Genomic DNA, 25,224 nt, shown 5'->3' with positions numbered 1-25,224 from the left:
CATCTTAAAATCTTTTTTAACTGGGGAGATTCAAGAGAAGTCAAGAATATTTTGAGGTGAATGAGTTAGTGAGTAAATGAAAGATTTCCTTTATCTAGCGTATACTTGATTTATACCTACATTTAAAGCTATCATTCAGGGGAGGGAAGAGGATGGGTCTGATGTTTGTTGAATGGCTTCTGCCTACTAGGCTCCATACTAGGAAGTTTCCATTACAGGATTTCACTTTAGGTGCAACCATCCTGCTTATTGGGTTCTATGAGTCCTTTATGTCAAATGGAGAAACAGAAACTGCAAATTATTTAACTTGTATTTTCAGAGAGATTTAGTAGTGTGAATAAAGTCATTCAGCTATTAAGTGCCTGGACCAGAATTCTAACTCAAGTCTGAAAAAAAGTCTTAGCGTATGCCTATATGTGTTGGGAAAAAAGGGAGAATTCAGCAGTTATTATGACAAATGAGGGGCAGCCTTCAGCTTGTAGTTTACACTTAGCCTCTTAAATACATATCTAAGGAGAAGGGGATGGTGGGGTGGAGCTTGGATTAGGCAGGATATATGGTGGTTAAGCAAGTGAACTGAGAGTCAGACAACCTGTGTACAGAGCCTGGTTCTGCCTCCATTTAGTTGTGTGACCTTGAGCAAATTATTTAACTTCCTTGAGCTTCAGTTTCTTTAACTGAAAAATTAATGGAGGGGAATAATTATCATTTTTTTTTTTTTTTTTGAGACGGAGTTTCACTCATGTTACCCAGGCTGGAGTGCAATGGCGTGATCTCGGCTCACCACAACCTCTGCCTCCTGGGTTCAGGCAATTCTCCTGCCTCAGCCTCCTGAGTAGCTGGGATTACAGGCACGCACCACCATGCCCAGCTAATTTTTTGTATTTTTAGTAGAGATGGGGTTTCACCATGTTGACCAGGATGGTCTCGATCTCTTGACCTCGTGATCCACCCGCCTCGGCCTCCCAAAGTGCTGGGATTACAGGCTTGAGCCACCGCGCCCGGCCATAATTATCATTTCTATTTCACTGGATGCTGTTAGAATGAAATGAAAGAGTGCACGTAAACACTTAGCCGAGTGCCTGGCACACACTAATGCTCAAGACCTTATTATCATAATCCAATGCTCCACATTTACTACTCAGAGTCAACAGATAATTGCTTATCTTCCTACTTTCTTAATGTTTAGTAGATGCAATGTTAAAGTGGAGAACAAGTTCACTCAATGGACCTGCAGCCAGAATATTGGGTTTGGAAGCATTCGATCAGTTTGGTGGCTGATTCAGCTTCGTAATCTTGTCTGGACATGTTGCTTGGTTTCTCTGGACTCAGTTTTCTTTTCTGTAAAGTACAAAACTATACCTATCTTACAGAATTCTTGCCCGGCAAGAATTGCTAAGACAAGGAGTACACAAAAGGGCATTTAACCCAGTCTAACAGAGTCAGGGGGATCTCCTGGAAGGGAATGAAGCCCAAGTGGACACCTAAAAAGAAAAGAACCATGTCAACTACGATATACACTTTTGTCAATAATACATTATCATTTTAATAATGTAAGTATATATAACTGACATTTAGAATTATTTCAGACTGTATTTCTCATTTTACTGTTTTTTCTTTCTGATATAACCATTCAATTTCATTAAGTTTTAAGAAGAGAAGTGCTGTGATTTTTTTTGGTAGATTGTAATTATCTCCAAAATTTGTTCCATCATTTTCCTAAAGATGTTTCTAGTAAAACATTGGTCTTCTGCAATGTCTTCAATCATCAACTGTGTGAACTGAGAGCTAAAAGAAATATAGACTGAAACTCTTTCTTGCTTTCATATTGAATGAGATAAAGGCATGAGCTGAGAGAGAGAGGGAGAGAGAGAAAAACATGTATACATCTTGGATGTGATCCTGAGTTATTCCCTGGATATAAATAAGACACTTTGAAAGGCACATTAACTTTTTGAGGTCACTGGGGTTTTCATTAGAATGCTGGACTATAAATAGTTCCCAGGTGATGTAAAGGAAATGATGCACCATTCCTTCTCACCCTGGAGTTCTTAGCGCTCTGGAGAACAACATTCACTTGCAAGTGTTTAGCTCACTGTGTGCTGGTATTGTTTATAAGGTCAAATTTTGGATTTACCTTTTGAGATTAAAAAAGAAAAACAGACAAGGGAATCTTTGTGAACATTTTATTTCTTAGGGAAAATAATTTTACATGGAATTTACCTAGTGTACCACAAAAAAATTCTTAACAGAGTATCTAGCACAGTGTAAAAATACATTTCCCTTGAGTTGCTTAAATGTCATCATGTTTGGTACAAAATAGGAAATACTTCATTTTTCAAATTACCTTGCCAGAGTTTCTCTGCTATGGTCTCATACATAACAGTGACATCTTTATAAAAAGGATAATTGAGGAATTACCTAGTGAATTCAAACAACAGTGTCATTCATAAGTGACAATTCAGAAAGTGTTTTATCTTTTATTTTTAAATTATTTATTTTTTATTATTATTTGTTAAGAAACAGAGTCTTACTCTGTTGCTCAGGCTGGAATGCAGTGGCCTGATCATAGGTCACTTGCAATCTCGAATTCCTGGGCTCAAGTGATCCTCCCACCTTCGCCTCCTGGGTAGCTGGGACTACAGGCATGTGCCACCATGCCTGGTTAATTTTCTTCGTCCTTTTTTTTTTGCCTGGTTAATTTTTAAAAATTTTTTGTGGACTTGAGGTATGGCTGTTGCCCAGCTTGGTCGAAAACTGCTGCTCTCAGCTGATCCATCTGCCTTGGCCTCCCAAAGTGTTACAATTATAGTGAGCCACTGTTCCTGGCCTGTTTTGTTATCTTATTAGAGCAAGATTATCTGTCTAAAGAATTAAAAAATTACCTATACTTGTTTCAGTGTATTTTGTCTGAAGTATTTCTGGGAGATGCATTGAACAGGCCACACTGGGATGGAGTGGATTTGCTAGAATAGTAAGATCTGGCACATGATTGATCATGTCAGGTTTCTCCTGGACTATAACTGCTTGAGGGCACAGACTGTATCTTATTTATCTTTGAATCCCTCTGGTGTCTTGAGTATAGTAGGCATTCTCTAAATAGTTATCAAGTTGATTGAAATTCATTTTGTTATGAAAATAATTTCTGGGCCTCCTGGGAATCAGACCGTCCTGGAAAAATATATTCCTCAGTCCTCATTATTACATTTGGTTTAGTTTCTTGTGGGGACCAATGTATGTTATTGAAACATGAAATATATTTATAATAGGAAAATATGGATGTGACAAGAAAAGCAGCAGCAAAAATTGGGCAACCTTTGGTAAAGATGGATAAAATCGATGCAGACCTGTCTGACCTAATAGAATTCATACATATTAAAAGTTTGTGGAAACTTTTTGCACAGTTATTATACATTATACAGTTTATCTTACTTTTCTGTTTTGACAGTTTTATTAAGTAAGCCAGAAAATGAGGTGAGGAGATGCTGGTCTCTCTTTCTCCCTCTCTCTCTCTCTCTCTCTCTCTCTCTCGTGTGTGTGTGTGTGTGTGTGTGTGTGTGTGTGTGTGTAAATAAGAAGTCAATACAATTTCAGTTCAATAAGATAAGCCCTGGTTAGGAAGATAATGACCATTAATTGAGAGACTAATATGTACCAGGCAGTCTTTAAATATATTAACATAGCTAATGCATACAACAACCCTATGAGGTAACTGTTATTTCCATTTTTAAAGTTAATAAGCTGATGTTCAGGGGCGTTTAATAATTTTCTCAAGCTCACATAGTAAGTGGCAGAGCTGGGATTCGCACTCAAAACTCTTTGACTAATGAATCAGTATTCTTTCTCTGTATTGTGCTTGATACAGAGAAGGCACCCACGCACACTTATTCTTAGCAGTGTCAAAACATCTTTTTCTTTTGGGCACCATTTGTCTGTAATTATTACCTGTAGAATCTTTCTTTGAGCCTTAAAGCCAGATTAAGGCTTTGCTTATGTACAGCAGTAAAATAGTCCAATCTTAGCTTCCAGTACTAGTGACATTTCCTGGAAAGTCAGTGATTGCACAAAAGTGAGTCACCTTGAATAAAAGAAAAAAAGTGAAATGAGAGTGTTTAAATAAGTAAATAATAAAAAGTGAAATAATATTTTCATGTGTTTCCTTCTACTCAGAATTCAAATTGCTCAGTTAGTTGCATTAGGAAAACACAAAGGATTAAACACACCTTCATATGTTTTTTGAGACAAAGTCTGGCTTTGTCGCTCAGGCTGGAGTGCAGTGGTGCAATCACAGCTCACGGCAACCTTCATCTCCCAGGCTCAGGCGATCGTCCCACCTCAGCCTCCTGATAACTGGGACTAGAGGTGTGCACCACCATGCCCATGTCCAGCTAATTTTTGTATTTTTAGTAGAGATGGGGTTTTGCCAGGTTGCCCAGGCAGGTCTTGAACTCCTGACCTCAAGTGACCTGCCCGCTTTGGCCTCCCAAAGTGCTGAGATTACAGGTGTGAGCCACCACACCTGCCCACACTTTTTAAACTATTGAATTAGTATCCTAGAATTTTTCCTTTCAGGTAGTAATAAAGAAGCCCTGTGGAAAAGCTGCAGGTAGAAGAGACTGAGAAGGATTCTGTGTTTAATGAGTTGATACAGGAGTCAAGGTGGTATTTTGTCTGGGGAGGAGAGTGGCAATGTAAGAGAAGCATTAGCTAGTTTCTAGTCAATCTTCTTTCCTACACACACAGGATAATTACAAAGTTAAAATTAAAAGACAATTTACCTATCTGAGTGTTTTGTTCCAGTGCTGTCACATTCAGAAGCAGTTAAAATAGCAGACAATGAAACCCTGGTCTGTTGAGAGCTAAACACCTGTTTCTTTGTTGTACTATGTACCAGGTAAATTGGTGATCAAAAGAAGCACAGTTCCTGACCTCATGGAGCTTACAGTCAAGACATGGAAAGACAATATTTTCATATAATAGTATGTGAGAACTTTCAAAGAGACATTGCAATCAAGGAAAATTAAGCAACTCTGTGGGTGAAAACATGCCTCCAAAAGGCCCCTGGAGTCAGGCTATGGCTAGGACTTTCAGAGGGACTGTGGGAAGGCAAGATAATTGAAGGAAAAATAAGGGCTCCAGTACAATTTTCAACTAGTTTAAGGTATTGACATCAGCAAGAGATTGCACTGCCCCTAACTGGGGTTACTGGTGTTATTAAGTAAAACAGACTACCTGGACATTAAAAACTCTGACTGGAGTGGATACTATAGTGGTTTAATGCAAACTACCTTCTATTCATTGGTGGCTTGAGGTAGGTATATCTGAACTCTAGCAGCTGATCGCATCCACTTTCTGTGAAAAGATTTTCATCATAATTTTTTAAAAGTTATTTAGGTAAAAGTAACATCATATACAATTAATCATTTTACAGTGAACATTTCAGTGGCATTGAGTGCATTCATATTCTGTGCAACCATCACCTCTATTTAGTTCCATAACATATTCATCACTCCAAAAGGGAGCCCCATACCTATTAAGTAGTTGTTTCCCATCCCCCTCTCCCTCTGTGCTTCATATCTACAAAACTGTGTTCTTACTTCTGCTGGATACTTAATATAAATGGCATTATACAATAGGTAACCTTTTGTGTCTTGCTTTTTTCACTTAGCATAATGCTTCTGAGGTTCATCCATGTTGTAGCATGTATCAGCACTTCATTCCTTTTTATGGCTGAATAATATTCCATTATATGTATACACCAAATCTTGTTTATTCATTAATTGGCAGACAATTGAACTGTATCTCCCTATTAGTTATTGTGAACAGTGCTGCTGTGTACATAGGTATACAGTACATGTACTTGTTTGAACACCTGTTTTTAAGTCTTTTGATACTATACCTAGGAGGGAAATTGCTAAGTCATATGGTAATTCTATGTTGAATGTTCTGAGTAACACCAAACTATTTTCTGCAGTGGCCAAATGACTTTACCTTCTCATAGTGTATGAGAGTTTCAGTTTCTCCATATCCTCCCCAACACTTTGTTTTTTGTTTTTTTGATAGCTGTCCTTGCGGGTGTGAAGTGGTGCTTCATTGTGGTTTCAATTTACATTTCCCGAGTGACTAATGATGAGCATCTTCCCATGTGCTTATTGGCCATTTGTGCATGTTCTTTGGAAACATATCTATTCAAGCCCTTGGGCCATTAAAAAAATCAGGTTGTGTTTTTTTGTATTGAGTTGTCAAAATAATTTATGAGCCGTGTTATATTCAGACCCAACACCCAGAGCAGTCTTAGTGATGGGCTTGTTGGGAAGATGTGGGCAGGGAGAAGAGAAAGCAGAGAACACAGGAGAGGTGAAATTTCACGTGTGGATGAAAGGGGGTGACGTCAAGATTCACCTTCCCTCATAAGTCAGAAGAGGAAGTGCTAACTCTGGCATGTCACTTTGATGATTTTGCCTTCCTAAAATCTGTGATCTCAATTTCATTCTCACCATCAATGTCAGGCTCAGTAGTAAAGAACTACTAATTTTGAGTGCACTGCACACAAATTATCCTACTTAAGCTTCATAGTCATGCTGGTTGGTGCTATTATTTTAATTTTACAGATTACAAAAATTGAAGCTTGGGGGCATTATATAACTGGTTCAAAATCATAAGCAGGGCCGGGCGTGGTGGCTCATGTCTGTAATCCTAACACTTTTGGAGATTGAGACAGGTGAATCACTTGAGGTCAGAAGTTCAAGATCAACCTGGCCAACTTGGTGAAACACTGTCTCTACTAAAATATAAAAAATTAGCCAGGCATGGTTGTGCACACCTGTAGTTCCAGCTACTTGGGAGGCTGAGGCAGGAGAATCACTTGAGCATGGGAGGTGGAGGTTGCAGTGAGCTGAGATGGGACCACTGCACTGCAGCCTGGGGGACAGAACAAGACTCCTTCTCAAAAAAAAAAAAAAAAAAAAATCACAACTAGACAGAGGTTGAATGAGTAGGAATTCCTTCCTCCCAGATCCATGCCCTTTCTCGGTTACTCCATGGATGGCTTGTCACTTGTTTGTCTCATTACTGCAGCCTCCTAACCTTTCTCCCTTTCTTCAGCACCACCTTCTTCAGTCAGTCCTCTGCACTGCTGACACTGGCATGTTTTCTTAAATGTAAATCTTATCATGCTACATCTCTGCTTGAAGTCTTCATGGCTTGTCATCCGTCAAGATCCACTGTCTTCTCTTTCAAGTTACCTTCTTCTGCTTCCCTCATTTGTGCCCTACTTTACAGTCCTGTCAAACTACTCCCAGTTTCTGGAATCTGTCAAGCTGCTTCATAACCTCGTGCTTAAACATGGTGTTCCCTTGCCTGGAATGTATTAAAGGTCCCTCCCCACCCGGCAGTACATTATGATCCTTTCCCCATGCCATAAAATGCATAAATATTGGCAAATGAGGTAGTCGGAGGGAAAGAAACAGAGGAAGCTGTCATTATTTACATACGTCACCTTGACTACCTGGAATATCTGAGAGAATTAACTGAAAAACAAAGAAGAAAGTAGTCAGATATAAGATGTTTAAAAATCAGTAGGTCTCCTAATCACCACCAGTAACCAATTAGAAAATGTAAAGGAAAAAAGGTCTTATTCATAATAGCATCAAAAATGATAAAATATCAGAAACAATAAAAATATGTAAATCCACATTAAAAAAAAAGTTCTAAAACGCTGTGGAAAGATGGAAAAAAGAACACCCGAGTCCGTGAAAATATACTCCCTGTTTCTGCACAGAAAGTTTAACGTGGCAGCTATGATCCTAAAGCTTGAGTTTGAATGCCATTTCTACTCATTCCTTCCTCAATCATCTCAGGGAAGTGGCTTTACTTCTCTAAGGTCTAGCTTCCTTGTTTGTAAAATGAGAGTAATATTATTAGTTAACTCGTGTGTCAAGTATGAGAATTAAAGAAAATGATCTGTTTAGAACATTCAGCCCAGTTCCAGGCACATAGTAAATACTTAATAAGTTATCTATTGTAGTAAAGATTCCAATTATCTTTAAGATGATCTGTGCATTTAATGCAATCCCAGTTGAGGATTTGTTTCTGTGGGTGATTATAATTTTATTGGGAGATTAGAGAGTATTGGTTTTTCATTTCATGTTTTTTAGAGTCATGTGTGTTCTGAGTTGCAAATATCTCACAACAGAGGTGTTTTGATTTTGTTTTTTCCTGGTGTTTTGCTGGTCCATCTCTCTTTCTTTCTTGTCTTTTTTCCCTTCTTTATCTATTATCCTTTAGTTGTACTATAGCATACGTAGAAAAGCCTACAGTAAGTGTACTGCTATCCTAGTCAAGAAATAGCACATTACTTGCACCCTAGAAATTCCCCCTTGTGCCTCTTCCTAATAACTACCCCTCCCTCTCCTTAAAGTTAATTTGTTTAGCACATTCTAACACTTTATTGTAAATTAGTTGTGTACATCAATGAAATTAGATCAAAGTAAAAGCGTTGTTTTCACAAAATAAAATCCTGATAGCTGTGCTATCTTCTTACATAACTTAATAAAACCCAGGATGTTCCTGATTTTGGTATCAAAAAGCTTGAGTGTCCAGAAATAGCTCCATACAAATAATAATCATAGCATCTAAAATACCCATCATTGTTTTGGGTTGATTCCAAAATCCTGGGAATATCTCTTAAAATATAAGTACCTTATATTGGCTGCAGTGCTGGTGGGAGGGAATGAAGGGGGTACACATGGAGCTAATTATAACAGGAGCTGGGCAGAGGGAAAAGGCTCCTCTAGGGTGGGGCGCATAAGGGGATGGGGACTGGAGATTCTGAAAGCTGGGCAGGAAACTCAGTCACCCTGCATTTTCCAGCACTGCTTGAGTGTCAAAGCTAGTAGAGACAGAGACTCCAGTGTGAAAAGATGCCCATCACCCCAACTCTCTTGACATTGCCCAAAGATGGCAAAGCCCACTTCCAGATTATATAGGTACAGAGATTCCACAGATAAGGTTCTGGAAAGGTCTCCCTATGCCCCCACCCCTTTCTCCCTCCTACCTCTCTCCCGCCAGCTATCACCAGCTATACTCAGTTCCCTTCCAACTAAGAAAATGTGAAGGAGTAGCACTTTAAAGAAAATAACTTTGGCCAGACGCCATGGATCATGCCTGTAATTCCAGCAATTTGGGAGGCTGAGGCGGGCAGATCACAAGAGACCATCCTGGCCAACATGGCGAAACGCTGTCTCTACTAAAAATACAAAAATTAGCCAGGCATGGCGGTGTGTGCCTGTAATCCCAGCTACTCGGGAGGCTGAGGCAGGAGAATCCCTTTAACCCAGGAGGCAGAGGTTGCCGTGAGCTGAGATTTCGCCACTGTACTCCAGGCTGGGCAACAGTGCAAGACTCTGTCTCAAAAAAAAAAAAAAAAAAGAAAATAACTTTGAGTCAATGTGCTGCTGGCCCCTTGGATTCATGACAGGGTGCCCTTTGCTTGGTTTGACCTGAGAGGCACTGGCAAAGTCTGTTCTGCTCCCAGTGTCTCCCTCACCACCTTGAAGGCATCATCAGCAATTAGATTCCCTGGTTCTTCAAAGCTTCTCAGCACCCAGCATAACACCTGTATATCTGTGGAAGCTTTACTGTTCACAAACAGCTTTCACTTCCAGGAAGTCGTGTGGTTCTCACAACTCTATGAGATAGGAAGGGATGAGTTAGGAAGGGCAGGGATCATCTTCATTTGAAAGACAGGGAACCTGGAGTTAGGTTCCTCCACCAAATTCACACAGCTGGCCAGCAGCAGAATCAAAACCAGAACTCAGGTCCACACTCCACAGTCCTTCCCTCTGCTTTTCTGAGAACAGGGAAGAGCCTAGGGGAAGGGACTCCTGTCCTCATCCCTCACCTGGCCCTCTTGGGAGGCTGGTGGACAGCCCCACTGAAGACCCGATGGGTCTGCATGAGATAGATGATGACTGCAGTGCCTGGGCATAGCAACGAGGACGTCATGATGACGATGGCCAGGATGCTGAAGACAGTGACCCAGACATCCAGGGTGTGCTTGAGAAGCACAACTTCCATGGGGCCTTGGCTGGCTGCATCCACGTTGCTTCACGCCTGGATTGCAGATCACAAAGCATCTGTGGAAAGTTCTGGGGCAGGGATGGCTCTGCACTTCTCAAGGTTCCCAGGACCCCATGGACTCATCCAAGTCCCCTTAACTGGTTTTTAACACCGTTACCTTCTTTTGAACTTTATATAAATCGTATGTAAATTCAATGTGGGCTGGGTGCAGTGGCTCATCCCTGTAATCCCAGCACTTTGGGAGGCAGAGGTGGGCAGATCACAAGGTCAAGAGATTGAGACCATCTGGCCAACATGGTGAAACCCTATCTCTAATAAAAACACAAAAATTAGCTGGGCATGGTGGTGCACACCTGTAGTCCCAGCTACTTGGGAGGCTGAGGCAGGAGAATAGCTTGAACCCGGTGGGCGGAGATCGCCCACTGCACTCCAGCCTGGTGACAGAGCAAGACTCCGTCTCAAAATAATAAATAAATAAATAAATGCAGTGTTTGTTTGTTTGTTTGTTTCTGGCATCTTTTCCTAAACATTATGTTTGTGAGATTAAGTCATGTTATGTATGTGACTGCACTTTTATTTTTATTACTGTATTTATCCTTTCTATTACCGTTGTAAATTCGGGTCATTCTCAATTTTAGGGTATTACTAATCATCTTGCTAGCTTTGTACATGTCTATTGATGTATGTGCATATGTATTTCTTTTGGATATATGTCTGAGAATAGAACTGTTCATGGAGGCAGAGATGAAAGTTCTGGTTGTTCCATATCCTAATATTGACAACACTTGATATTGTCAATAGTATTAATTTAAGCAATTCTATTGGGTGTGTGGTGTTATTCCATTGTGATTTTATTTTGCATTTCCCTGTTGTCATTGAGCAGCACTTTTTCAAATGCATTTGGGCATTTGGGTATCCTGTCTTGTGAAATGTCTGTTCAAGTCTTTTGTCCATTTTTAACAAATTGGGTTATCTGGTTTTTTCTTTAATTTATAGGAGTCATTTATGTATTCTGGATATGAATTCTTTGTCTGATACAGGTATTATAAATATCTTCTCCCAGTTTGTGGTTTGCCTTTTTACCATCTTAATAATATCTTTTTTTTTTTTTGAGATGAAGTCTCACTCTGTTGCCCAGGCTGGAGTGCAGTGGGGTGATCTTGGCTCACTGCAGCCTCCACCTCCCAGGTTCAAGCGATTCTCCTGCCTCAGCTGGCGAGTAGCTGGAACTATAGCCATGCACCACCTCACCCAGCTAATTTTTGTATTTTTAGTAGAGATGGGGTTTCACCATGTTGGCCAGGCTGGTCCTGAACTCCTGAACTCAAGCAATCTGCGCACCTCAGCCTCCCAAAGAGCTGGGATTACAGGCGTGAGCCACTATGCACAGCCTCTCAATGGTATCTTTTGACATACAGAAATTCCAAATTTTAATAAAGTCAAATTTATCAAGATCCCCCCCCCCCGCCACATACACAATTTTTTTTTTTTTTTTAGAGACAGGGCCTAGTTCTGTCCCAGGTTAGAGTACAGTGATGCAATCATAGCTCACTGCAGCCTCGAACTCTTGGGTTCAAGCGATCCTCCCATCTCAGCCTCCCCAGTGGCTGGGACTACAGGTGCACATGCTACCTTGCCCAGCTAAGGTAGTGTCATTTTGATCATATATCCACAAATCTATTTCTGGACTCTCCCTTCTGTTCCATTAGGCAATTTGCTCTCCTTCTGCCAATGCCATCCTGTCTTAATGTTAAGTCTTGATATCTGATAGGATAAGTTTTCTCATCTTGTTCTTCAAGAGTGTTTTGGCTATTTCTGGCTTTTTTCTCTTCCACATAATTTTAGATTTTGGCTTGTTAATTTCCATATTTAAAAAAGCTGCTGGGATTCTGAATTGAAATTTCACTGGATATATAGATCAATTTAGGGAGACCTAACAACTTTATAATATTGAATCTTTCAGTCCTTGAACATGGTACATCCCTCTATTTATTTAGATCTTAATATCTTTCAGTAAAGTTTCTCTGTGAAGGTTTTTATGATAATTTCTTAACTTACAGTTCCCACAGAGCTGCATGTGGGGCAAGTTTGAAGCTTCAGCTTCATAAGATGATATATTTTCTTCCGAGAGTGGTCCCAGGTTATGGCAAAATTATTCATAGCTATCCTGGGCTGGTAGCCTGCATGTGTTTGATTCCTTTTTCTTTTTTCTTTTTTTTTTTTTTTTTTTTTTTTTTTTTTTTTTTTTTCTGTGACAGAGTTTTGCTCTTGTTGCCTAGGCTGGAGTTGCAATGCGTGATCTCAGCTCACTGAATCCTCCGCCTCCTGGGCTAAAGAGATTCTCCTGCTTCAGCCTCCCAAGTAGCTGAGATTACAGGCACCCACCACCAAGCCCAGCTATTTTTTTTGTATTTTTAGTAGAGATGGGGTTCCACTATGTTGGCTAGGCTGTTCTCAAACTCCTAACCTCAGGTGATCCACCTGCCTCAGCCTCCTGCAGTGATGGGATTACAGGCATGAGCCACTTGCCTGGCCCTGATTCCTTTTTCATTGATGGCCATTAGAAGCTCCCAGCTCCCACCTGGTGACAGAGCGAGACTTTGTCTCAAAAAAAAAAAAAAAAAAGCTCCTTGCAGAAGCTGTTCATAGTGCTTACCTCTAAAATGAGATTGGAGCAAAGGGTAGGTGGCAAAAGGAGCCCTTTATAGAGTCTTTATAGTATTTTGTATAGTTGGATTTGTTATTTGGTGACAAATCATACAACTTAAATTATCTGCAAATTTAATAGCCAACCATTTCCTCTCTCCCAGCTTAAGCTCCCAAACTTTGGCAACCTTCTCGGTCTTCTCCTTTCTTCACCATCTCATCACCTGTGTTCCAGCACCTGGCTTTCTTTCCTTGAGAGTGCCATTCTCCTTTTCACCTGAGGGCCTTTGCATTTCTTGTTCTGTAGGTCTGTAATGTTCTTCACTTTTTTGCCTCGTTAGCTTTAACTCATCCTTCTGTGGCTCTCAACTTCTACAACACATCCTCAGAGCAGCCTTCCTTGAATTTCAGATCAGGTTATGCCCTGGGTATATGCCCTTCTAATATCTTATATTTCTCTCTTGCACTGCTTACCACACTTTAATGAAATACTTGATTTTGAAAGTAGTTGTATAATTCCAGATGTGAGCTTCGTGTTTGGTCAGGCAGTATGGCTGTCTCATTTGCTGATTAATTCCAGGACCTAGCAGGGTACCTCATATATCATAGGCCTTTGAGAAACACTTACTGAAGGAATCAACAACTAAGGGAATACAGTTTTATAAAATATACATCATACATTTATTACCAACAACCCTCTAAACTCCAAAATTGGGCACAAGGATTGAAAATAAAAAGTTCATTGCACTGCTTAGTAAAGCATTACTAGTAACTTTAATTAAAAATGGACAAACTTCTTTAAAAATGCATGAAGCCTTCAGATGATTTGGTTACAGATATTTGTAATATGTACATTTAAAACTATATGTTAACTGATATAATGGAATATGATTTGAGGAAATGACTCAGCAAATGATTCCATAAGACATCCTTGTGAGCTTTCAGAATCTGAAACAAAGAGCAAAATGAGGTAACCAAATGTACCAACAGGGGGAAAATAACTTTCTAACGAAGGCCTCAAGATATCTGTGAAAAATATTCTCTGAAGTGAGTTGGGAGTTCTCATTCAAAATTATTGCAAGAGGGTCAAATTTAAGATTCTTGGGAAATCACATTTCAGAGAATATATAAAATCTAAATATGCTTTCACATTTTCCAGGTTTTGCTCAATGAAAATTCAGGACAGAAAGTCCTAATATGAGATCTTGAGTACCCCCATCTGCTCCTAATGAATAAGAAGTATGTTAAAGACCAAAATTATTGGCATAATAATCAGTTACATACAAATCACATGTAATCTTTCTTTTTCGTCTTCTTTTTTTTCTGAGATGGAGTCTTGCTCTGTCACCCAGACTGGCGTGCAGAGGCATGATCTCGGCTCCCTGCAACCTCCGCCTCCCAGGTTCAAGTGATTCTCCTGCCTCAGCCTCCTGAGTAGCTGGGATTACAGGTGTGCGCCACCATGTCCAGCTAATTTTTTTTGGTATTTTTAGTAGAGACGGGGTTTCACCATGTTAGTCAGGCTGCTCTCGAACTCCTGACTTCCTGATCCACTTAGCCTCCCAAAGTGCTGGGATTACAGGCGTGAGCCATTGCGCCTGGCCAATCTTTATTTTTCCAATGAAAAAATCATGTGTAAAGATAGCAGAAAAAGTATACATAGGCTCTTTTATATAGCTGTAAAAATTTATATCTGAACAAATCTAACATGATGCTGCTATACTCAGAATTCATTTTATGGGAACATGCAAGTAAAGTACTTTTTCTAATTTATATAAAGATACCTAATTAATAAGGCACATTGTACTAATGACTGGGAAAAGTAGCTTTTTTTCCTCCACCACCCTAAGAATTCTTGTCACGATTTCCCTTTTGCAGCAAAAATTTTAAAAGCAGCTGGCAATTTGGAAGGTAGCAGGGTATGTTTTGGAAAAATCTGAAATTGTTGAGCTCTTGGGACCGATCTCTCTTTGGGAATGTCTTTTCTTTGCATGGGTCTCTTGGAGATGTGTGCACATTTGTTTTAGTGTTTAGTGTGTATTACAGCACACATGAATGTGTTCTGACCAGCTCAGGCTAGGCACAGTATGCAGCTTTGTGGCTGGCAAGAGAGAAGTTGATCTGTACCCAGCTGCTGTCACCTTGGTGATGTACCAGATAGCAGGCAAGCAGACGTTGGCTTGTTGCCTCCGTCCTCCTTCCTCCTAAAACAGTATTGGTGTTCCCATTTGAACACAGCTGTGGGTTTTTTGTGTGCTGTTATTTGTATTTTGGTGTGAATTGTCACCTTTGATTTTTTTTAACCCCCACACTCCTTCAAACAAGTCAAAGCCGACAGGTGAATGAGATTTTGGGGAGAATCTTAAGTATAGTTTCTGATTCCTCTAAACCTTTTGATGGAACCTTAGGGATCTTAGGCTCCTGGGTTGGGAAATTCGTTTTCTGTTTCTGTTTCTGTTTTGTGCAGTGCAGGCAATGTGGTTCTGTAGTCCCTTATAATTGGAGTGAGTTCTGAGGATACCATCTGTAAAACATCTCCTCTAGAATCCCCGCTGCCTGAAGTCTGTGAAGGCCCTCTGCCCATGATCAAAGGTGGGACTTAATAGCCCACTAAGGATTGTGGTAGGAAAAGGTAATTATTTCCCAAGCTGAGTGCTGCCTGGGAGACTCTTCTGCTATTCCCAGGAGTCCCTTCCTCTATGCTCATTTCTAGGCTCCCATCATCTGACATCTTCAACTTCAGATGCAAGTTGGTCTCTTACTGCCTCCCTGGAGTTTTATTGTTGGACAATTTCCTGTCCATGAATCCTCATGAGATTCTGCTGAAATTTCGTTCCCAATGTCATCAGGAGTGAAACTAACCAAAATTGAACTCTAGAGAATGTGCTTTAATATGTAAGAACAGAGCTAAATAATTGGTGTGTTGATCAGAGGAGAAATCATTCACTATAAAACTCACACTGTTGGACAGACAACTCATTTTCAAGCAAGTTCATAATGGGAATCACCTAAACAGAATTAAACTTTTATGGATTTTTTTAAAAAGAACCTATTTATTCATCAGAGCTAAGAGAAACATTTCATTTCACTTAACTAAAAGGACAGAAATTTTTGATGTCTCAATTACACAGGAAATGTGTTATGCACATGTTCATCAGAGTTTAATGGATGACTTTAGTTGTAAAAAAAGTTCGGCCATGTTGAGACTCTTGCTCAATGATCCCTGGTGAAATCCCCTTCTTGTTACTCACTCTGTAATCAGATGTTACATCTATCGATCCACTCCTTTTGAACGGTTTCTAAAAAGGAGAGGCCATTAGTTCAAATGTGCCATTTTCGCCTGTCAAAAGGCAATTTGCAAATGAACATTACACTATAGGAAGCAGAGTTCTTCTATTCTCAGAAAAAAGTGATGATAATTGGAATTTGCATATGTTTCCTTTTTGAGAGACAGACCACAGAGTTTGTTTATGACTATCTTTAGCTCGAAGCTCATGATGAAATGGAGGAGAAAAGAGTTAAAATGTTATAAAACTCATGGAAATATGTTCCAAATGATCCAGTGGCTTTTAAAAGTCCATTTAAAAAACATGAGAATGGTGCAGCATGGGGTTATTTTTTTGGTAGCAGGAAAGGGCATCACTTTGCCCACTGCATTTTCTGGCCCTGGGATCAGCTGCTCATTACTTGTCTTAAGAATAACTGGGTGGGACCAAGGTTGAAGCCTTTAGCAGTGGAAAAAGTGATTCTTTGAGAAAAACTTAACTAGTCTGTAGAAAGGTCAAACCAGGAATCTGACTCCTTAACAGCTTAACCCTAACCTCAACACTAACTTGGTTTTTAAACAAAGTAGTTTTTTTGGGTTTTGTTTTTGAGACAGAGTCCCCCACTCTTGCCCAGGCTGGAGTGCAGTGGTGTAATCTTGGCTCACTGCAACCCCCCGCCTCCCAGTTTCAAAGGATTCTCCTTCCTCAGCCTCCTGAGTAGCTGGAATCACAGGGCACCCACCACTGTGCCCAGCTAATTTTTGTATTATTAGTAGAGATGAGGTTTCACCACGTTGGTCTCAAACTCCTGGCCTCAAGCAATCCATCCACCTTAGCCTCCCTAAGTGCTAGGATTACAGGCATGAGCCATCTCAACCAGCCTAAACAAGGTAGTTTTTATATGAATAATCTTAGATGACAGGTAAGTGTTCACGAGTTGTGTTTTCAAACATTCACATCACCCCTTAAAGGGGTGCCAAACAGTTTTCACTCTTACTTCCTCTTGGTCTCACATCTGCACTTTAGGTATCCCCATCAGTCAGAATAGGCCAAGTTATGCTGCTGCAACAAAAAAGCCTACGACCATGTGGTGTTGGTTTAGGGATTGCTGGTGGATGAAGAGGAAACCATTACCTGAGGCACGAAGAATGATTCTCTTTCCCTCTGCCCTAGGGACAGACAGTGTTTGAGATAGTGGCTGCTCTGTCTGTGAGTGAGATGAGCAGCACACCCCAGCTGAACTGTAATGCCAATAAACTTATTTTTATAGCCAATAAGATTCAGCAGCATAATCTGACTTATCCTGACTAATACAATATTTAGCATAGTTTTACAAATAAACAGACAAAATCTCATAGAGGTTAAATAGCTATCCCAAGACTGTAGGCAAAGGCAGGGAAACCACGTAAAATTTCTCTCTTAACACATCAGGCTGATTCCTCCTTTGTGTCTGGCAGAGCCGTGAAAGATCGGTTTTTCCATCAACTACTGAATTCTCATTCTAATGAAGTCATTCTGATCCCATGTGCCTCTGGGAATGAACTTGATCTTTTTGCAGACAGAAACATAACTTTTTTTTTCTTTGGTTTAGTATTGCAGATAGGATGACCAACTATCCTGGTTTGCTGAGATACTTCTCAGGCATGGGAGCAACAGTGGTAAAATAGGGCAAGTCCCAGGCAAATTGGGATGAGTTGGTCATCCTAATTGCTGGAGTGATTTCTCCTAGCAACACTTAGGAATTATGCAGCCTGGATTCCCACTGCACCTTGTAATTCTTTCCATCATAGTATTATCACATTGTGTTTTAAATGACTCAAGACTGTTCGGTATCTATCTGTACACAAAGCCCTGAACTCCTGAGACCAAGGACTATTTCTTTTCCATTTTTTATTTCTAATACCTTGTATGCTGCCTGCCACTTCAAAAGAACACAATAAATATTTATTGAATGAATGAATGAATGAATGCTATTTCTCTGTTGTTTTTCATTTCAAAAACTGGTGTGATGTAATTAGCTTTCTCCTTTGAGGATTAATTCTACCTAGATAATAATTTAACAGCAAAGAAAGGTAGGAATGTTTCTTGGCTGCAGCTACAAGCTTGCATAAAGCTTTCAGTGTGACCCATAGTATAAAATTATATAAACTCAGCACTGGGTTTCAGCATAAACTGATTCATTTTAGACTGACTGAATAATTGAATCTCCTTGTTTGGCATTTGTTTAAAGAGAGAAGGTCATGGGACAAATGGTGGATATTTGAGGCTATGGAAACATATGTTATAAATTTGGTTTAGCTGTTTCTGGTAACCGGCATTACTGTGACTGAAGACCCAGGCTTCCCCAGTCTGCCCTCCACCCTCGGGAATGCATAACTAGATGCTTTTCAAAACCAGAGGCAGAGAGAAAATCACCATGGGCATGCCTCACTGATGGACTGCATTCATGCCCAGTTAAGGAAAGCAAGCAGCGGACTGAGAGACTGACTCCAGAGAGTCAGACCCAGGGCTCATCGAGTTGAATCTTTTCATAACAGGTTTAAGAGGTGTGTTGAGAAACAGCTTGGTGGTTCTTGACTCTACTTATAGACTAACTGCTCAGACATCTTTGTTAATATCCCACAGAGGCTCTCTCCTAAGTGACTAAGCTTTTCAGAGAAGTGACTTGAATTCTATGAAGAGGCCCTCTGGATTGGTGAGAAGATCATGGAACTTGTTTTAAGGGGACTTTAAAAAATCCCCATCCTCAGTTTCCTCATCTGTAAAATGGGTTTCATTATACTTACCATTCTTACCTCATAAGATAGTTTGTGAAGGTCAAAGGAGATGAAGTCAGTGAAAATAGTCTGAAGATTGTAAAATGCAGAAAAAATATAATGTATATTTTCTACCTCTATTAATTCACCTGATTCTTTACCCATCTTATAACAAAACCTTCCTAAGCTTGCCTTCTGCTTGAGAACATCCTTTTATTTATCCCAATATTTTTCTCATCACAAAAAGAGAAAAAACATTTGCTGTGTGCTTTGTATGTGCACTGTCTTCATAACAGACTTGTGATGCGGGTACGATTATTGTAATTTTACATATAGGTATCAGTTCATGGTGGTTTGGTAGCTTGCCCAAGGCCATGCATGCAGCCAGATCTTGCGTTGAGACTCAATTGTGCCTATCTCATAGGCCATGCATTTTCCATCCTCCACACAACCTTTCAAGTTTTAAAGCATTCTTCTCCATTTTTTTTTTTTTTTTTTTTGATCCTGGATTTGGTGTACAACTTCACCTTGGACTTGATCACAGCATTTTGATTTTCTGGAGTTTGATCATATTCTTCATTTTCTGTCATACCAAACTGAAATGTCCTGCTCTTTATTCTGGCAGGCCTCTCCATTTTCTGGATTTTTTTACTTGCTTTTCTTGGACCTTTCTTGAGACCTAAGAGGTAAAGTGGCATGTATTAGTCCAGGTGAGGCACCCCAGGATTGGGTATCAGGGTAGGATAATGTTTCGAGATGCATTTTCAATTCTAATCATGATGCCCAGAAATCACTAGTTCTTTTGGCTGAAGTAAGGCAATTCCAGCGGAATGTCCTCTGGTGATAGCCAGCAACCATGTGGCCAGCCCATGGGGAACACAATGTTTTGAGGTCTCTTAAATCCATTCATTTATTTATTCAACAAATACTTTATAATACTTGTACCAGTCTCTATTCTAGTTGCTGTGGATAGGGTAAAATAAAACACCTCAAGTCCCTGTTTTCTTAGAGTGTATTGAGAAGTATGAAAAGACAATTGATGAATACAAAAATATATATGTCAGGCGGCAAGGGATATGCAGAAAAATGAAACTGGGGAAAGGGAATAAAGGAAGACTGGGCAGTGGACTTGCTTTTTTCAAATACGATGGTTAGGGATATTCCTAATAAGATGATCTTTGGGCAGAAGCTTGAATGAAGCAGAGGTCATCTCAGGGAAGAATGGCACAGGCAGAGAACAGCAAAAGCAAAGGTCTTGGAGAAGCTACTTGCCGTGTTAGAGGTTACGCCAGTGTACTTGGATCAAAGTGAGAACAGAGGTGATTGGGGGAGATGAGGTAAGAGATAAGGCAAGAACATCAAAATCAAAGAGAGACAGATGATGTATGGTCTTATAAATTATAGCCAGGACTTTGGGTTTTATTCTGTGTGAAACAGGAAGCCATTATAGCATTATAAACAAAGAACTGCCCTGATGACTTAACATTTTAAGAACTTACTCAGACTGCTTTGAGGTGACTAGATTGTAGAAGAGGCATGGTGGAGGCAGGGAGGCCATTTAGACAGCTGTTGTAATAATCCAGGTGAGAGATGATGGTGGCCTGGATCAAGGTGATGGTGGAGGTAAGGGCAAAACGTGGTTGGATCCTGGATATAGGCTGGCTTTGAGAAAGAGAAGAGCCAATGATAACTCCATGGTTTTTAGCCTGAGAAATCGGACACACTGGATGAACAGAGTTACCTTTTATTTAGATGAGATATACTGTGGGAGGCACAGGTTTGTGTGTGTGTGTGTGTGTGTGTGTGTGTGTGTGTGTGTGTGTGAAGGTAGGGAATCAGGGGTTCTATTTTATATATTTTAACTTTAAGATTATGTCCAAATAAGGATATCAAATAGGCAACTAGATATGAGTGTGAAGTGTTCAGGAAAGAGGTGAGGGTTGGAGTTATACATCTGAGGTCTTTCAAGTCTTGGGGCAAAATGAGATCACCTAGAGAAATAGGTAAAAATGAGATCAGAAGACTAAATCCTGGAGCACTATAACCTACCATTTAAAACTTGGGGAAATAGATGGAACCAGTAAAGAACTGTAGTTTCTTAGAAAGCTGTTTTGGTGGTTGTGTGGCAGCAGCTACTGTATATTGGAGGTCTGCTTCCAAAATGGAACAGGATCATTGTGAAAAAGCACACATAAAAAAAGAGACTTTTTTCTTATCACTGAAAAATCTGGGCCAGGTGCAGTGGCTTAGGCCTGTAATCCCAGCACTTTGGGAGGCTGGAGCAAGAGGATTGCTTGAGCCCAGGAGTTCAAGAACAGTCTGGGCAACATAGTGAGACCTCATCTCTATTATTAAAAAAAAAAAAAAAAAAAAAAAAAAAAAAAAAAAAAAACAAAAAAAAAAAAAAAAAAAAAAAAAAAAAAAGAAAAGAAAAGAAAAGAAAAGAAAAAACCATCTGTAGAAGATAGGCCAATTACTTCCAGGAGAGAAAATTAGGTTGAATTAGTTCAGGTTAGGGAAATTTGCTTAATTCACTAGAAAGCAAAGGGATTATATATTCCTGGAAATATAAGCAAGTGATAGAAACAAAGTTCCAAAACTCTTAATACCACAGATATGTAAGTCATAAGCACATGCATTTATAAATTCACAAATCAGACTTGTATCAGGATCCATATTAACAGAATCATCTACACAATGCATATAAATACACTTTGACTTTTGGAACACTTTTTTTTCCCCCAGTGGCAATTGGTGTTTAATTTCCTAAGTCACACAAAGAAAGATTATTTAACCTGGTGGGGCTCGGTGGCTCACACCTATAATCCCAGCACTTTGGGAGGGTAAGGAAGGTGGATCACTTGAGGGCAGGAGTTCAAGACCAGCCTGGCCAACATGGTAAAACTGTCTCTACAAAATATACAACAACAAAGAAAATTAACCAGGTGTGGTGGTGTGCACTCATAGTCCCAGCAACTTGAGAGGCTGAAGCATGAGAATCACTTGAACCCAGGAGGCGAAGGTTGCAGTGAGCATAGATGGTGTCACTGCACTATAGCCTGGGCTACAGAGACTCTGTCTCAAAACACACACACACACACACACACACACACACACACACACACACACACACACACAGAAAAGAAAGATTATTTAACTCATGAGGAATCTCAAGTGTGGGCCTAATTTTTCAATTTTTAATTTTTTAAAAATGCATTGTAAGCTGTTTTATTTTAGTGTATGGGAGTGTTTGGCAGAGCAACAATTTTATAAGGAATTCTTAAGAATATGTTGCATGAGTGACAATCTTTTGGCTTCCCTGACACAATGGAGGAAAAAGAATCGTCTTGGGCCACAAATAAAATACACAAACACTGCTGATAGCTGACGAGCTAAAAAAGAATTAAAAATCACACAAAAACATCTCATAATGTTTTAAGAAAGCTTACATATTTGCATTGGGCTGCATTCAGAGCTGTCCTGGACTGCACGCTCCACCCGTGGGTTGGACAAGCTTGTATCAGAGCATGTTTCTTTCTTCATTGGTACCTATTGTACAAGATGAGATGTCCAGCAATAAAAGGCAAATGTAAGCATGCTTTCTTTAAGATGCATCATAAGCTGATTTCTTTTCTTTCTTTCTTTTTTATTTTATTTTTTTATAGATAGAGTCTTGCTCTGTTGCCAGGCTGGAGTGCAGTGGTATGATCTCAGCTCACTGCAACCTCCGTCTCCCAGGTTCAAACAATTCCCCTGCTTCAGCCTCCTGAGTAGCTGGGACTACAGGCGCACAACACCACTTCTGGCTAATTTTTTGTATTTTAGTAGAGCCAAGGTTTCACCATGTTGGCCAGGATGGTCTTGATCACCTGACTTCATGATCCATCCACGCTGGTCTCCCAAAGTGCTGGGATTACAGGAGTGAGCCGATGCGCCTGTCCATAAGCTGTTTTCTTTCAGGAATAGAAGTATTTGACAGAGAAAATCTTTGTAAGCAACCTTGAGAACATGTTATTAGAACATGTTTCTTTCTCCATTGTTTCATATTACAAGATTTTACCTATGGAGCTATAAAAGCCAAATGTAAGCATGCTTCCTTTTCTTTTTGGATAATTAAATTAAACAGATTTTATTCAACTTTTTAGATGAGGAAAACAAATGTACAAAATAAGTCATAAGAAATGCTGTCTTTTACTACTATCTCAAACCACTTTCAATGTTTTACAAAATGCTCACACAGCAAATATGAAAAGCTTCAACACACTCTTCCTTTGTAACTTGCTGCAATAAATGCAACATTAACAAACATACAAATTTCCTCTGTATCAATCTTAAAAAGTTGTATTACTAATTTTTATGATGTTACTCATGCATATTTTTATTCATATACTTTTAATGACATCATTGCCAATACATAATTTTCTTTAACTCTGTTTTTACATTAAGCCAACATCTGTCATGCAGCCATCAAAAATCTTACAGTAAATTATACAGGTTTGCAGTCCAACTTAGTCTCTAGTTTCTTAGAATCAGCCACTTTCCTGACTGCTTTCATGAAGTTTTCCTGTACTGCAAAATCATGATCAGCACAAATTGTGAACATACCTACCTCAGTACAAACACTTCTCAGGTCTGCTCCATTAAAGCTATCTGAAAGCTTCACAATTGCTTCATAATCTATTTCACCATGCTTTGTAATGGGACCTGCATGGGTCTTCCGTAGGTCTAATCTTGCTTGTTCATTTGGCAAATCAATATGTATTTTTCTATCTAATATTCCTCGATCAGGAAGCAGGATCTAGTATATTTGGTCTGTTTGTAGCCACGACCATTTTAACTCTATGCAGAGTATCAAATCCATCCATTTGATTCAGTAACTCCATTAAAGTTCTGTGACACTCTCTGTCAGCTGAAGTACCCTCAGAAAACAAACGACCACCAATAGTATCCATTTCGTCTATAAAAATGATTCATGGTTGACGGTCCCTGGCATAATTAAACATTTCTCTGATCAAACGAGCTCTTTCACCAATGTGCTTGTCTACAATAAAACGAGATAACAGCCTTTAAGAAATTGCAGTCCAGCTGGCTAGCATTGGCTTGTGCCAAGAGTGTTTTCACTGTACCTGGTCGTCTGTAAACAAACAGCCTTTTGGAGGTATTATTCCTACATGCTGATATAACTCTGGGTTTGTAAGAGGTAATTATATTACCTCTCTTAATTCCCGGATCTGTTTCGCTAGCCCTCCAATCTCAGAATAAGAAACATTCCCAGGGTCCTCATGAGACATATAAATCAGTGGATCCACCTCTCTTAGCAAATATCTCATGAGAGTTAGTGTTGTCATATCCAAAGCAACTCTTATTCCTGGCTTCAACTTACTTTTGTCAAGCTGTTGACAACAACCCACAACATTTCGTGGTCCATTTGTGGCTTTAACAATGAATTTTTCTTAAGTTAACTGTTGAAGGGCTTCACCCACAATCTGCCCAACACTTGGTAGGACCTTCAGATCATTTTCAGACTTTTCACACTGCTTGTAAGTTCTTTTAATTGTTTCCTTAACTCCTTAAGATGGCTGTCGAACTCCTTAAGACAGCTGTCGATCTCCCTGTGCTCAAGCAGCTTCTTCCGGTAGTCCTGAAGCACCTTACCTCTGGGGTCTACCACGAGGAGAAGCTGCTTCTTTCTTTCAATGATAGATTTAGTGGGCATAAGTGCAGCTTTTTTACATGGATACATTGTGTTGTAGTGAAGTCTCGGTTTTTAGTGTAGCCATCACCTGAATAGTGTAAATTATATCCATTAAGTAATTTCTCACCCCTTGTCCCCATCCCACCCCAATTTTCAATTTTCAGTCATGTTCTTAAGAATTTTTTCAGTTGCAATTCTGGTCTGTGCAACTAACTCATCTGATAGATAGATAATCAATGCAGTATGTAAGAAGGGTGAAATATTAACCGATTCTTAAAAAGCATAGTCTCCTTTTATCCTGTGGACCCTTGCATACCCTCCCTTCCCCTAGTGTTGCATCCCAAATTTGGCCAGCTGAAGATAGGTCTCCAGTTCCCAAGGGGAAGTCAGAGAACAAAGATATCATTCCCATTTAAGTTTGAAATGTCTTGATCTTCACAGAAGACAGATTTAAAGAATGGGCCAGGCACGTGGCTCACGCCTGTAATCTCAGCACCTTGGAAGGCTGAGGCAGGCGGATCACCTGAGGTCAGGAGTTGAAGACCAGACTGGCCAACATGGTGAAACTCTGTCTCTACTAAAAATACAAAAAATTAGCCAGGTGTGGTTAATTTTTTAATTAATTCTTGTGCTGAGGCACAAGAATTGCTTGAACCTAGGAGGCGGAGGTTGCAGTGAACCAAAATCGCACCAGTGCACCAGCCTGTTGACAGAGTGAAACTCTGTCTAAAAATAATAATAATAATAATAATAATAATAATAATAATAGCAGAGAGATAGA

The 25,224-nt window shown here is 39.7% G+C and overlaps 1 protein-coding gene and 1 pseudogene across 2 annotated transcripts; both read right to left on the bottom strand.

Moving 5' to 3' along the window:
- Positions 1-9,897: 9,897 nt before the first annotated feature.
- Positions 9,898-15,310, bottom strand: LOC119470258 (small integral membrane protein 3-like). Its single transcript, XM_037736521.1, has 3 exons — positions 15,248-15,310; positions 14,854-14,930; positions 9,898-10,105 (listed from the first exon to the last, which is right to left on the bottom strand). Exons 1-3 carry the CDS (start codon positions 15,308-15,310, stop codon positions 9,898-9,900), a joined length of 348 nt encoding a protein of 115 aa, XP_037592449.1.
- A 7,545-nt stretch (positions 15,311-22,855) lies between these two features.
- Positions 22,856-24,393, bottom strand: LOC108300140 (annotated as a pseudogene). Its single transcript, XR_001823270.2, has one exon. The product of XR_001823270.2 is annotated as a 26S proteasome regulatory subunit 10B-like (transcript).
- Positions 24,394-25,224: the final 831 nt, after the last annotated feature.

Source organism: Cebus imitator, unplaced genomic scaffold, assembly GCF_001604975.1.
Source record: "Cebus imitator isolate Cc_AM_T3 unplaced genomic scaffold, Cebus_imitator-1.0 Scaffold25, whole genome shotgun sequence".
NCBI lineage: Eukaryota > Metazoa > Chordata > Mammalia > Primates > Cebidae > Cebus > Cebus imitator.
The sequence above is the reverse complement of the archived record's forward strand: the minus strand, read 5'-3'. Positions and strand labels throughout refer to the sequence as shown.

Coding starts and splice junctions, on each gene's coding strand:
- LOC119470258 (XM_037736521.1), bottom strand. CDS start 15,310: ATGGGCAGAGGGCCTTCACAGACTTCAGGCAGCGGGGATTCTAGAGGA. Junction 14,931..15,247: donor GAGGAGATGTTTTACAGATG/GTATCCTCAGAA, acceptor ATACTGTTTTAG/GAGGAAGGAGGACGGAGGCA. Junction 10,106..14,853: donor ACCAAGGTGACAGCAGCTGG/GTACAGATCAAC, acceptor CCAGGCGTGAAG/CAACGTGGATGCAGCCAGCC.